At 44.2% G+C, this 12,693-nt stretch overlaps 1 protein-coding gene across 3 annotated transcripts in view; it reads right to left on the reverse strand.

Annotated features, from left to right (window-relative positions):
• The window catches only part of POU2F1 (POU class 2 homeobox 1), a 187,449-nt gene that overhangs the window by 4,431 nt on the left and 170,325 nt on the right, over positions 1-12,693 (reverse strand). For all 3 annotated transcript variants that reach the window (XM_034791701.1, XM_034791690.1, XM_034791700.1), the window contains 5 exons: positions 8,188-8,333; positions 5,505-5,684; positions 2,965-3,070; positions 1,686-2,031; positions 776-864 (listed from right to left, as the gene is read on the reverse strand). In XM_034791701.1, the coding sequence (XP_034647592.1) occupies positions 776-864; positions 1,686-2,031; positions 2,965-3,070; positions 5,505-5,684; positions 8,188-8,333 (867 nt within the window). The remainder of the gene's footprint in view (positions 1-775; positions 865-1,685; positions 2,032-2,964; positions 3,071-5,504; positions 5,685-8,187; positions 8,334-12,693) is intronic.

Consider the following 12,693-nt stretch of genomic DNA (forward strand, 5'->3'; position numbering starts at 1 on the left):
GTGGCACCTTTGAGACTAACAGAAGTACTGGGAGCATAAGCTTTCGTGGGTCAGAACCTCACTTCTTCAGATGCAAGGCATCTGACTTGCATCTGAAGAAGTGAGGTTCTGACCCACGAAAGCTTATGCTCCCAGTACTTCTGTTAGTCTCAAAGGTGCCACTGGACCCTCTGTTGCCAAGTACCCAAATGGTTCTCAGTAAAGTCAATGGAAATTGCTGGATGCTCCACACACACCAAAAAAATCAGGCCACTCACTTAGACATTTAAAAAAGGAATTAACTCCTTATTTTACCAATTTATAGCTCCAAATTAAAGACTTTAGATACACATTTTGAAAGTCTTGATCTTGGATCTGTGTGTTCAGGTTTCTTGTTCTCTGAACTGTTCTGCTATCGGCCTCGATCAAGGTAACTACACTAAAGCATCTGCTAAATGAGCAGTAAAAAGTAGATCTCTAAACAGCCTGTTAAAATTGTCCCTCCATGTCCACTGATGGAGGGGAGCAAAACTAATGCAGCACCCAACCCACTCCCCGCACCACTTTCTTCCTTAACGTCACCACCAAATCCCTGAGATTGTATACTGTCCTAACCCGCCTCCCAACTTTATACCTTACCATTCACAATTCTAAAAAAAAATCTCTGTGCCATCTTTGTAAAGCTTCTGTCCCTGACTACTGAATGTTGGAGTTCAGGAATGTTGCCTCTCTTTTTTTGGTGAGTAATACACACAAGTAACAAAATCAGTTATATATTAAAAAGAATTTTACTAACCTTGAATAGTTGCCAGCGTACTGTTGCTCATCAGAGCTGGGCTGAGAGCACCGCCTAGCGTCCCTGGATTGAGACTGAGTAAGGCACCTCTGAGATACCAAGAAAACAGGACAGGAGACAGGTCAAGGGAGGTTGTGTTACTATTTAGAGACCATCATACAGAGAAAGAAGGTAGAATTCAAGGGTCTGATTTTTTAAACCTTTCCTGTAGTATTTTAATTTCTCTCATACCACAATGTGGTCTTGGATAAACCCTTCACAGCTGCCTTTCAACACTGTGCTTAACAACAAGCCTGAAGAACAGGCACTCAAAAAGCACAAGTTGTAGTGTATTACTGCTGTGAATTACACTCAAAGTGACTTCTTAGGACACTGCAACTCTTTAGAGAGCTATCGGAAGGAAATGAGAATAAAGAGAAACCGAAAGAACTACAAAGCATTTACAGCAATATTTTTTTAGTCACATAGCATCAAGAGAATGATTTCCAGTAAATATTCAGGTGTTCTCCATCTCGCTCTCGGTCCAAAGGAACAGAGCTGAACATAGGGGAATGAAGGGACTCTAAGATGCCAATTCAATTTAAAGTTAGCAGCATGGGTAGTGTAGTTTAATGGCTATAGCAAGGAAATAGTAGTCAGAGCTCCTTGGCTCTACACCCAGCTCGGCCACTGACTTAATATATGACAGATCAAGTCACTAAACCTTCCTCATCTATAAAATGGGGATAACATCCCTATAGGGGTGTTGCAGGGCTTAATCCATTAGTATCTGTAAACCCTTTGAGAGGTGTAGGTGAAAGATGCTAAAGTGCAAAACACAGTATTAAAAAATCATGATGAACAGAGCCCAATAATTCTAAGTATTGCTATTTTCTTCATTTATCATCTAAAATGCAAAGACAATCCTTACCCAGCTGCAAACTGTGAGGGTGCCATCAAGCCTGGGTTTAGTCCTGCTGCAGCAGCCATGGCAGCGAGACTTGCATTTGCAGGCAACTGTGCAGCGCCTTGTAGTGCGGCTGCTGCCGCTGTTTGCAACCCTGATGCCGTCACCATCACCTGGCTGGTCCCAAGAGGGGAGGACAAGGGAGTAGAGGTTGTCTGTGTTGTGCTGGTCTCACTGGCACTGGATGCCTCGGAAGTGGAGGCTGAGGCAGAAGGGGAAGGACTCAGAGAGGGTGAAGTCACTGCTGAGGAAGCTGGAGGTGCTGTAGAGATCACGGTTGCTGTGTTGTTGGAGGTGGTTTCTGTTGTGCCTGGAAGGAGGATTCCAGTTAGAACAGTGCAAAGCACAGGCATGCCTGAACAGAAACCTCTACCACCTGGACTGGACAGCATAGGAAAGAGGAAGTGAGACAGACATGTCTCTGTGGGACTGAAGAGCACAGTGAATTCAAGAGAGGGGGACTGGTGAATGTGGATCTCAGATCACAACTGTCTCTTCAGGAAGAGGCTGGGTGGCTCAGGTGGATAATGGGACTGCCTTTTGCTTCTAGGTCACCAGGGGGTGCCGGTCTCAGCAGAGAGGCCAGACTGAACAGCCATGAAAAATGAATTACTCCAACATAGGACTGAGGCACATTGGCAGGGCAGTGTAACGGAAGCTTGCATGGCAGTTGCCCACACTGTCATTTCAGTGGCAAAACAGAGGACTTCACTCTCTAGGACTGTCAGTCCAGAGTCTTCCATCAGCACTGAATTGCTTTTTAATTAAAAAATGTTTAAAAGGGCAAGGTGAGAGTGAGATGAGAGGAAGGAAATCAGACTGAAGTCAAATTGAGTATCTGGGCAGCGAGTAGGGAAATCCTCCGTATTGTTTCTTTGCACCTGTATACCTAAGCTATATTTGTGAGTTCCCAGAGAATCCTTTGCTCCCCACAAAGCACTCCTTTTGTTCTCTATTTTTCACCTTCAGCTAGGCAGGTTATGGGCATCTGAGAATCCTACACAACATGTCTTACAAGGATACAGCAAATCCAAGAGCCAGTTCTCTACAGAGATTTTAGACTGCAACACAGGAACATCAAAAATCTCAAAAGATTGTTGACCTTAAAATCTTTATCTGTTTGATATGTAGACGCCACCAGTAATCCACTGGACTTCCATGCTATTATCTGAATTGGTTATCCCTGACTGCAGGGGTTGTCTGAAAAACCTGCTGTGCTGATGCAGCTTGGGTTATATCTTACCTGTGACTGACAGACTAGTGACAGCAGCACTAGTTAGAGGGAGCACAGGATTGACAGTCAGAGTAGTAGCTGCACTGCTTGTCACAAGGCTTGGCGTGGTTGCCACCTAGAGGTTAGAAGAGAACATAACTGTGCAACTCATAAGAAGGAAAAGATTTACCTGACTTGGGTTCTTATTTCCTCATCCTTATCCGAAGATGAGGATGGGAAATGCTATATACTTTTTAAAATGTCATTCAATCGCTTTAGTGCTTCAATAAGCAGAGTCTGGGACCACATTAGTGACATTTGCTCCACTCACGGACCTGAGAACGAACAGCAGCAAACCCACCACACACATACTGTCCCAATAGCTGAGTGGTGGTTCATCAGGAACTAACCATCAACATGCAGCATCTCAGGATTTTCAAATATCCTCACTGAACAAGAGTTCAAGGAGACTCTCTCAAAGAGAGGAAACTTAGGGGACCCCAAAAAAATCTTTGTACATGCTTTTTCTGATACTTCTCAAGCTCCAAGTCACTTCCTCTGATTGACGGCACTCCATGCACCAATGCATTCTAGCCTAATTTGTCGTATAGGTGTTTTACCGTAGTGTCTTGTTTCACCTTTATCGACCAAATTATCTGAACTTTTGTGTATTTCCTTGGTTTGAAGGACTTCTTTCAAAGCATTCAAATGAAATGAACTGCCTTTACTTCTGGACAACTTAATGGAAGAAAGCTATAAATAAACTGAAGGGAATTCAGAGAAAATCAATCAATGTGATTAATGGACTGGAGGGATTGATTTATTAGGAAAGACTAAAAATTAAATATCCATATCAAGGACTAGAAGTGTACGTATGTGCATCCAAGACATACTAATTGTCTATAAGTATATGAAGCATATATACATCAATGAGGAAAAGTTATCATCAGTTATACCCTCTTGGACAACCCAAAATAAGAATAAGGGATAGCACTAAACAAAAGAAAATGTATGTAAATTATCAGGAAATCTTTCTAATAGGGAAATCTGTAAGATTGATGAATATTCTCTTAAAGGAAGTGATTACGGTCGCTTGACATGTTTAAAACTAAGTTGGAGAAGGATGAACCTGTTAGCATTTTGCTCTAACATACTATGAACAAAAAAAATCCAGCTAAAGCTGCAGCATATCTCCTCATCAACACAGGCTACTGTGAGCACATCAAACCTGTCCACCATGCTCTACACTGGATTCCTATAGAACACAGAGTCAAGTTCAAGGTCTTGATCCTTATCTTCAAGGTGCTCACTGGCCTGGGCCATATCTAAAATATCTAAAATAGTGCCTAAAACTCCCAGATGAAAAACCAGGGTTGACACTTCGACTCCTCAGGCATAATGTAACTTTACACCACAAGATAAAACTTGTGGTTGCAGGCAACAGAATTTTCTCAAGGGCTTGTCTGAGACTGTGGAATGAACTCCCACAGGAACTAAAACCATCACAAACCTCACCACCTTCTGCTCCAAGTGCAACGTGCACGTCTTCCACCTTGCCTTCTCTAACATAAATACACAGCAACATGTACAAAAACCAGAAGAAAACCCCTTCTAAAACAACTACACTACACTGCACACACAATTTCATCCCTGAGGAGAGGATGACAAAAAGAACAAACCACACTTGACAGATGTTAGTCATGACATTTAATGCACTGCTGGATGGTGCTCAGATACTACAGTGATGAGGGCAGTATGAAATCATATGTAGAATAGACTAACTAGATGCTACATGAAATCCACAGACTTCATATTATCAGAAGCACAGCTACCATCTCCAGTTAACAACAGACCTCCCTGAACAATGGTGGCGTGGAGCTCAAGGAACCTTGATGAATGCACTTTGTTTACTTAAGTTTTCAGTAAGTTTGTGTTTACCTTAGCCAAATATGGGGTTTAGAATATGAGTTACAAAGATTAGCTAAACTCCTTTTTCACTTTGATGTACATTAACCCTGCCCAGAAGGGGCAAAAATAGTAGAATCAAGTTTGGGTGACAGTCTGCCAACTACTGCCTAAAAACTGATAGGATCTATTGCTGATTCAATGCATTAATGTGACTGGAACAAGATGGAAAGGGTGGAACTGGGTAGCATTTTTTTCCTTTTACAGAAAGGGGTTTGGATGAGTACGCCAATCTGGAAAAGAATTCAAACATGAATTATGATTTCTTAGCATATGTCCAAAGCAGTATTATAAATTGCATCTTTGTGAGTTGTATTCAGTCAGTTGTGAATTACTTCCAGATCAAGTTAGGAGTTCAGTTTGGGTATTTAGATAATGCATTCACACTGGCTGATTTGTAACATTTACCTTTTGTTTATAGTACACAGTGGGAACCAGTAAATATAGTATTGAAAATGCCAATTAAGTATCTCAGTTACATTTGTGAGCACAAGTCTGCTGCACAGAGCAGATGAAAAATGTGTGTAATTCCCATTATTGCCAGGAGGAGAGGAGTGGCTGATCTTTTCCAATGTGCTGAGCCATCTTCATTTCTTGATTCTTACCAGTGAGGTTGGGCAAGGGAAAATTGCTTTGATGGGAGAGCTGCTGGTTCCACCGCTACTGGGTGGGTTGATCCTTTTCTCCTTCTGGCGCCGGTTACAGAACCAAACGCGGATCACCTCCTTCTCCATGTTCAGCTGATCAGCTATCAGGGTGATCTCCTCCGAGGTAGGCTTTTGGTTCTGAAAAATGAGAAATATTTGAAAATCATGGAAATTACTTTGATGAGTGTTGCATTATGGGTCCAGCATAGCAGGATTCTAAACTACAGAACTGGAGGAAGGAATTACAGATAACTGGAATAGGCCTTCCTGTTTTACCAAAGCAGATGTTGTCAGGAAAGGATTACGCAAAAGTGGAACCTGATGGACCATCCTCCCAATCCCCTGATCTCAGATGAACCCTTCCTTCTTGTTCAGCATCCCCAACACTCAGAACTCCCTTCTTCTCATCCAGCCCCTCCCCAACTAAACAGACCGTTTTTTCTTCCTAGCTGCCAACTCCCAAGTTTGTCATTTTACAGTTCTCGCCCAGCTTTCCAAATGCTCCTTCTTCTAAGTTGCACCCAAAACCTCTTCTGCTTTGTCAGGAGTAAGCCTTCTCCCTGAAATGCCTCCTTACTACACTTTCCCAACATGACTGCTACTGAACATGGATGTTTCCTCTAGCACTTCCTGAGTTAGTTTCTCTTTTGTGTTCCAGCAGACAGAGTGCCACTTACTGCTCCCTGACATGGGGGCTGGTCTGTGCCGGCCCCATCGTTAGTGCGAGATACCTTGGGCCTGCACTAACCTACACCACTTGCCTAGGGACTCTAAGGGACCCTGGGCCAGAGGAGGTCCAGCAAAGTGAAGCTCTGCTATGCACCCAACATATGCCCTAAACATGTCCTTTCAGAGAGAAGCGAATAACCATAATTTTGGCAGAAAGCCAGGGATGAAGCCTGAGACCTTGCAGTAAGGGGAGAGTCTTTCATCACCTCATGGGGAAGGGGGAGGTAAAAAGGGCTAGCATCAGTGATGATCAGATGATCTGCAAGTTGTCTGCACCAAGAGCACAACAAAACGATGTTCAGGAGACACCTGCAGAGGTGAGACTTGGACTCTAATTTATCCTGCACTTGTGCCTACAGTACTTAAATTACCAAAGTTACATATAGGCAACTAAGAGTCTAAACATAAATGATGTTTGGTTCTCTGTCCGCCTTTCCCAAGTACACAGACACTATTTCCTTTCCTTTTCCCCTTCCTGGTGTGCACAATGTCATGGCTTAATCCACTGCTTGATATCCTTGAGTAAGAAACTAAGGGGAAAACAGAGCACCAAGAACTAACGGGACAGCACTTACCTTTTTTAATTTATTAAAATTAGGTGAATACAGATCATTCTGCTTGGTACAATATTTATTATTCCCCTTTCCTTGGTACATACACTTTACTAAGTGGATTGAAAGATTGCCTAAGTATGGCTCTCTTTGAGCCTCTCACGAAATTATACTCTCATGGGGGCTGGGCCTTGAAGGGAAGTCAGGGACCAGACTACTCATGACAGGCTCCTGTAAGGGAGAATGAGCCAATTTAGTTACTTGTAGGTAATTAAATCCCTTGGGTGGTTGGTTGGCAGCTAATTAATGAGAACAATAAAGGGTTGGCTCCTAGAGACAGAAAGCTTCATGAAAGCTATTTTCCTCAGAGAGCTCAACAGAGTCAGGGGCCTGGAAGGCATGGTCTGAGGGACAGGGAGCTCCCAAACAGTGGCAGGAAGCCCAACTACATGTTGCCCCAGAAAAGAGGTGCAGTTGACAGACAGCCACAGACCTCTGGCTCTGGGGAAGGATTATTCCCAGATAGCGTCAAGAAGTCTAACTCCAAGGAAAGGAGTTCAGCCGACAGAACCTTGCTGTAGGGGAATGGTGGATCCAGAAGTGGAGTGAAGTTTTGCTTGTATTTTCATTGAGCCTTTGGTTAATAAACAGACCTCTCAGTAGAGGTATGGTTCCCTATGTAAAGCTTCACTGAACTTGTTGATGACATTAGGGGAAACTGATGGAGCAACTACAGCACCACACTTGGCCAGTGGAAGCGCTACAGGGCAAGTACACCCTGTGACAGATCTGTTGTAACTGTTTTGCAATACACTTTCACAACTCACTACAGATTTCCCCATCCTTTGACAGGAACAATCTGCCCACAACATACAGATTGATACACCTGCAAATGTATGAACACACAGACCAACACAGCTAAAGATATTAGCAGATGCACACAACAACAAACTTATATTGTGCTTTTCAGTTGAGGATTTTACAAACCTTGTTTTATATCTGATGACACAGAGGCAGAGCGATTATATGATTTGCCTAAGGTATCACAGCAAATCTGCGACAGAACATGAGGGATGAGAACTGAAGAGTTCTGACTCCCAGTCCCCCGTTCCAACAATTAGATGACAGACACAGATTGAAGATCTACTAATTTAAATATTTAATGTCTATTATGTTTAATATGCATCTTAAATATATTATTTCTTATATTGTATCCATAACAATCATTGCATATCTTACAATGTCTGCTTAGTGAAACTCCTAGCTGCAGAATTATTTTCACCTTAATGGACATGTTCTTGAGCAAAGCCACTATTCTTCTTTATTACAAATTGGCTGAGTAGAGCAACTGATTCACTGACCTCCAGAAAACTCTTCTCTAAGGCCACACGTATGTTGGTCTCTATGCTGGTGCGTTTCTTCCTCCTACGGTTCAAGCCCTCAATCCCCAGCCCCGGGGAATTCAGGGCACTTGGGCTGGAGAGAGCTGAATCAGATGAGAGATTCTCTGAAAGAGAACAAAAGAGAGCATGTATCAGCAAGAGACTGTGTGTCAGTGCACTGCAATCCAATTAAAGGATCCCACACATTCTACTTGTGTAAGAGATGGCAGAACGTATCCCATATTCATTCCAGACCTGGGTGGGCTCCTTCACGGCAGAGGTATTAACCTGGTATTACCACTTATATCTGCAATTTACAAGCTATGAATAGGGCCCTGTGTCCTTTATGACAAACAAAAAATGGCTGCTCACCTTGTGCAGTAACTGTGGTTCTTCAAGATGTGTCCCCCTATGGGTGCTCCACTCTTAGGTGTGACAGAGCCTCCCACACCTTTGATTAGAGAGTTCTCATAGCAGCGTCTGTTCGTCCCATGCTTGCGTGACAGTCAGTCTTGTGCCCCATCCCGTCATTATATAACACTGCACGGGTGAACTGCCTTCAGTTCCTTCTCTACCATGAAGCCCCATAGCAGAGAACTCTGAAGCAGATGGAAAGGAGGGCAAGTGGTGGAGCACCTATAGGGGGACACATCTCAAAGAACCACAGTTATTGCACAGGGTGAGTACCCATTTCTTCTTCTAGTAGTGTCCCGAAGGCTGCACCACTATAGGTGATTACTGAGCAGTACCATCTAAGGTGGAAGGCGCTTTGTAGGCGAATCCAGTACAGCAGAGAGTACAGTCAAGCCAAATATCATATCGGAGGCAGAGTTGTGGGTGATTGCATAGTGTTCAGAGAATGCATGCACAGAAGCCCAGGTGGCAGCTTTGCATATTTCAATGATCGGTACGTTTTTGAGGAAGGCCATGCAAGTGGCAATGGACCTTGTCAAATGGGTGCATATGAGTAAGAGTGGCTCAATGTTATGAGATTGGTTATAAGAGTCTGAAATCTTCTTGGATGCAGTCTGAAATCCATTTGGAAAGTCTCTGGCTGGAGATTGCAGAACCCTTTGATGTGTGTGCAAAAGATGAATATATTCTCGGTCTTTCTGAAGAGTTTTGTTCTGTCTAGATAGGCGGTCAGAGCTCTTCTGACATACAGGGTATGTAGTATTGCGTCCTGGGGATTCATATGCTGATGGGGTAGAAGTCAGGGAAGTGAGTGGTCTGACTGATGTAAAATGCAGAAGAGATCGTAGGTAAACATTTGGAGTGAAGTCAAAGCATGACCTTTATCCTTAAAAAACACTGTGAATGGGCTGTATGCAGTCGGGGTCCCTAGTTCACCAACCCATTGCACTGACGTGATGGCTATCAGGAATGTTGTCTTCATAGACAAATGGAGTAGCAAGCAAGAAGCCAGGAGGTTCAAAGGGTGGTCTTGTGAGGCATTTAAGCACCAGGTTGAGGCCCCATATTGGAGGTGGACATTGGACTGGTGGGTAGAGGTTTCCCAGCCCTTTGAGAAACCTTGTTATGGTCAGGTGGATAAAGATGGACTAGCCCCCTATAGAGGGGTGAAAGGTCATGATGGCTGCCAGGTGGACTCTTATTGAGCTCATTGATAAACCAAAAATATTTAGGGCTTAGGTGTAGTCTAGTATATCTGGAAGCGATGCAGTCCACTGGTGAAAGCTGTCTACAGCCACACCAACAGGCAAAAGGAGACCATTTCTGACAATACGTATATCAAGCAGGTTGTTTCCTGCTGTCTAGTAGCACACTTTTTACATTGTCTGAACAGGTTGTCTCTACCCCGTGAGCCATCAAATTAACCACGTTTTGAGATGAAGTGTCTTGAGATTGGAGTGAAGAATCCTCCTGTGCTAGTGGGAGAGGGAGGTGGGGAGTGTTGCGAAGAATGATCGGAGGGCAAGGAAGGTAGCTGTAGGAAGTAAGAAAACAATGTTTGCCTGGGCCATGTCGGGGGCTATTAGGATGACTCTGGCCCCATCTCTCTCTTGGCTATTAGGGGAGTCGGCGGGAATGCACATGGTAGGTTTGATGACCACTGAAGTTGAAAAACATCCCCTAAGGATTGGTGGCCCAATCCGCCTTTGAGCAGAAGTGAGTGCATTTTTTGCTTGCCTCTGTGGCAAAAAGATCTATCCGGGGGGTGCCCCATTGGTGGAATATGTGGGATCTATTTCCCATTCATGGTCTTGGAAGAATTGTCGGTTGAGTGCATCTGCAGTCACATTCTGGATACCTGGGAGACAGGCTGCTGTGACGATAATCTGGGTTTATATGCAAAGTTTGAGTGCCTCATTATAAAGGGCGGGAGATCTGGCTCCTCCCAGGCAGCTGATGTAAAATATGCATGATATATTATCCATCATGATTTTTATGTGCTTTCCTTTTATTAGTAGTAGGAATCAGAGATAAGCATATCTGACTGCCTCGAGTTCCAGGAGACTGATAGGTAGCGTCGTCTCCTGCGACGTCCACTTGCCTTGGATCACCTAAGCGTCTAGATGCACTCCCCAGCCTAGCAGAGAGGCGTCTGTCATTATAATGACTGTAAGGGAAGGATATGTGAAAGGAACTCCTGTGCACACGTTGTGATGGTTCTTCCACCAATCAAGGTATTGTTTCACAAAGGCAGGTAGACAAAGGAGCATCTGTAGACTGTTTGGTGGTTGAATAAATGGTTCTGAGCCATCCATGGAGGCAGCATATTCTAAGTCAGGCATGCTCTGTCACGAAGGTCATGGCCGCCATGTGGCCCAGTAATTGAATGCAGTTCCTGACCATGGTGTGTGGACTGAGTTGAATCATGTTCGCTATGTTGGAGGGGCCATGAACCTGTGCTGAGGAAGGTAGGCTCTTGCTGTCACTGAATCGAGATGTGCCCCTGTGAACTCTAGGCTCTGGACTGGGGTCAATGTGGATTTATGTATATTCAGTTGTAGACCCAATTAGAGAAAGAGGTCTATGGCCTTGGAAGTTACCCAAGACATCATCTTTATGGAGCAGCCTTTTAGTAACCAATTATCTAGGCAAGGGAATACTAAAATTTCTTTCTTGTGGAGTTAGGCTGCTACCACCACCATGACCTTCGAAAAGACCCCAGGGCAGATGACAGATCTAAGGAGAGCAACTCAATATTGGAAGTGATTCTGGCCAACAATAAAACGAAGGAATCATTTGTGGGATGGGTAGACAGCAATGGGGAAATACACATCTTGAGTGTCGAGGACTGGAAACCAATCCCCTTCCTCTAGTGAGGGAATTATCCTCTACCGTGGGTATCACCATTTTGAATTTCTACACCTTTACATAGGTGTGGAATAGTCACAGGTCTAGGATGGGTCTCCAGTCTCCACTCTTTTTTGGTACCAGGAAGTACCTTAAATAAAACCTCTGTGCTGCATGGGGACTGGTTTTATAGCTCCCCCAACATAAGAGAACACTTATTTCTTGGCACAGTACGCTCTCATGAGCGGGGTCCCTGCAGAGGGATGAGGAATGGGGGTGGTTGGTGGAAGTTCGAAGTAGATTGCATAATCTGTGGAGACAATCTCCAAGACCCACTTGTCTGTAGTGATCAACTCCCAAGACTGCATGAAGTGGTGAAGGCGGTCACCAGGCAGGGGTGGAGGGAGGGGGGCAGGTACAGTGGGAGAGGATGAGGATGGTAATTCAGACCCTTGACCAACATGTCAAAATTGCTGCTTGAAGATGGACAGGTCCAAGGCAGAAGGCTGAGAAGCGGATGGTTTCCTTCTCTGGTTCATATGCCTTCTAAGGGAGGAGGAATTGGGTTGGGGGGGAATCTCTGGGCTGTTTGGGACTTGAATTTGCTCTTGTATGAAGGGGCATAAATGTCAAGAGAATGCAAAGTGGCTCTAGAATCCTTCAATGTTTGCAGAAACTCATCCAGCGATCTGTGAACAATTTAGAACCGCTGACATGAAGGTCCTCGACTGTGATCTGAACCTCCATAGGGAAATGAGAGAGCTGGAGCCAGGAGACTTCTCATTACCAATGCTTTAGCCATCAAACAAGCAGTGGTGTCAGCAGCATTGAGGGAGGCATGCAACATTGTTCTGGCCAATAGCTGGCCTTCTGCCATAAACACTTGAAACTGCTCCCTGTGTTTTGCAGATAGGTGGTCGACAAAGGATGCGAGTTTGATATGGTTATATTTTGCCATCAAGGCATGATAATTGGTAATTCTGAATTGAAGTGAGGCTGAGGAGTAAGACTTTCTCCCGAATAGGTCCAGATGCTTGCGGCCTTTATTGTGAGGTGCTGATTTTGTGTGGTGCTGCCTAAAGCTTTCATTCACCACATCTACCACCAGGGAGTTAGGTCAGGGGTGGAAAAATGAAAACTCCAAGTGCTTTGCTGGGACATAACGCTTTTTGTCCGTTCTTTTACATGTAGGCGGAATGGACACTGTACTGGTGTGTGCCAAAC

This window comes from Trachemys scripta, chromosome 1, assembly GCF_013100865.1.
Source record: "Trachemys scripta elegans isolate TJP31775 chromosome 1, CAS_Tse_1.0, whole genome shotgun sequence".
NCBI classification, from domain to species: domain Eukaryota; kingdom Metazoa; phylum Chordata; order Testudines; family Emydidae; genus Trachemys; species Trachemys scripta.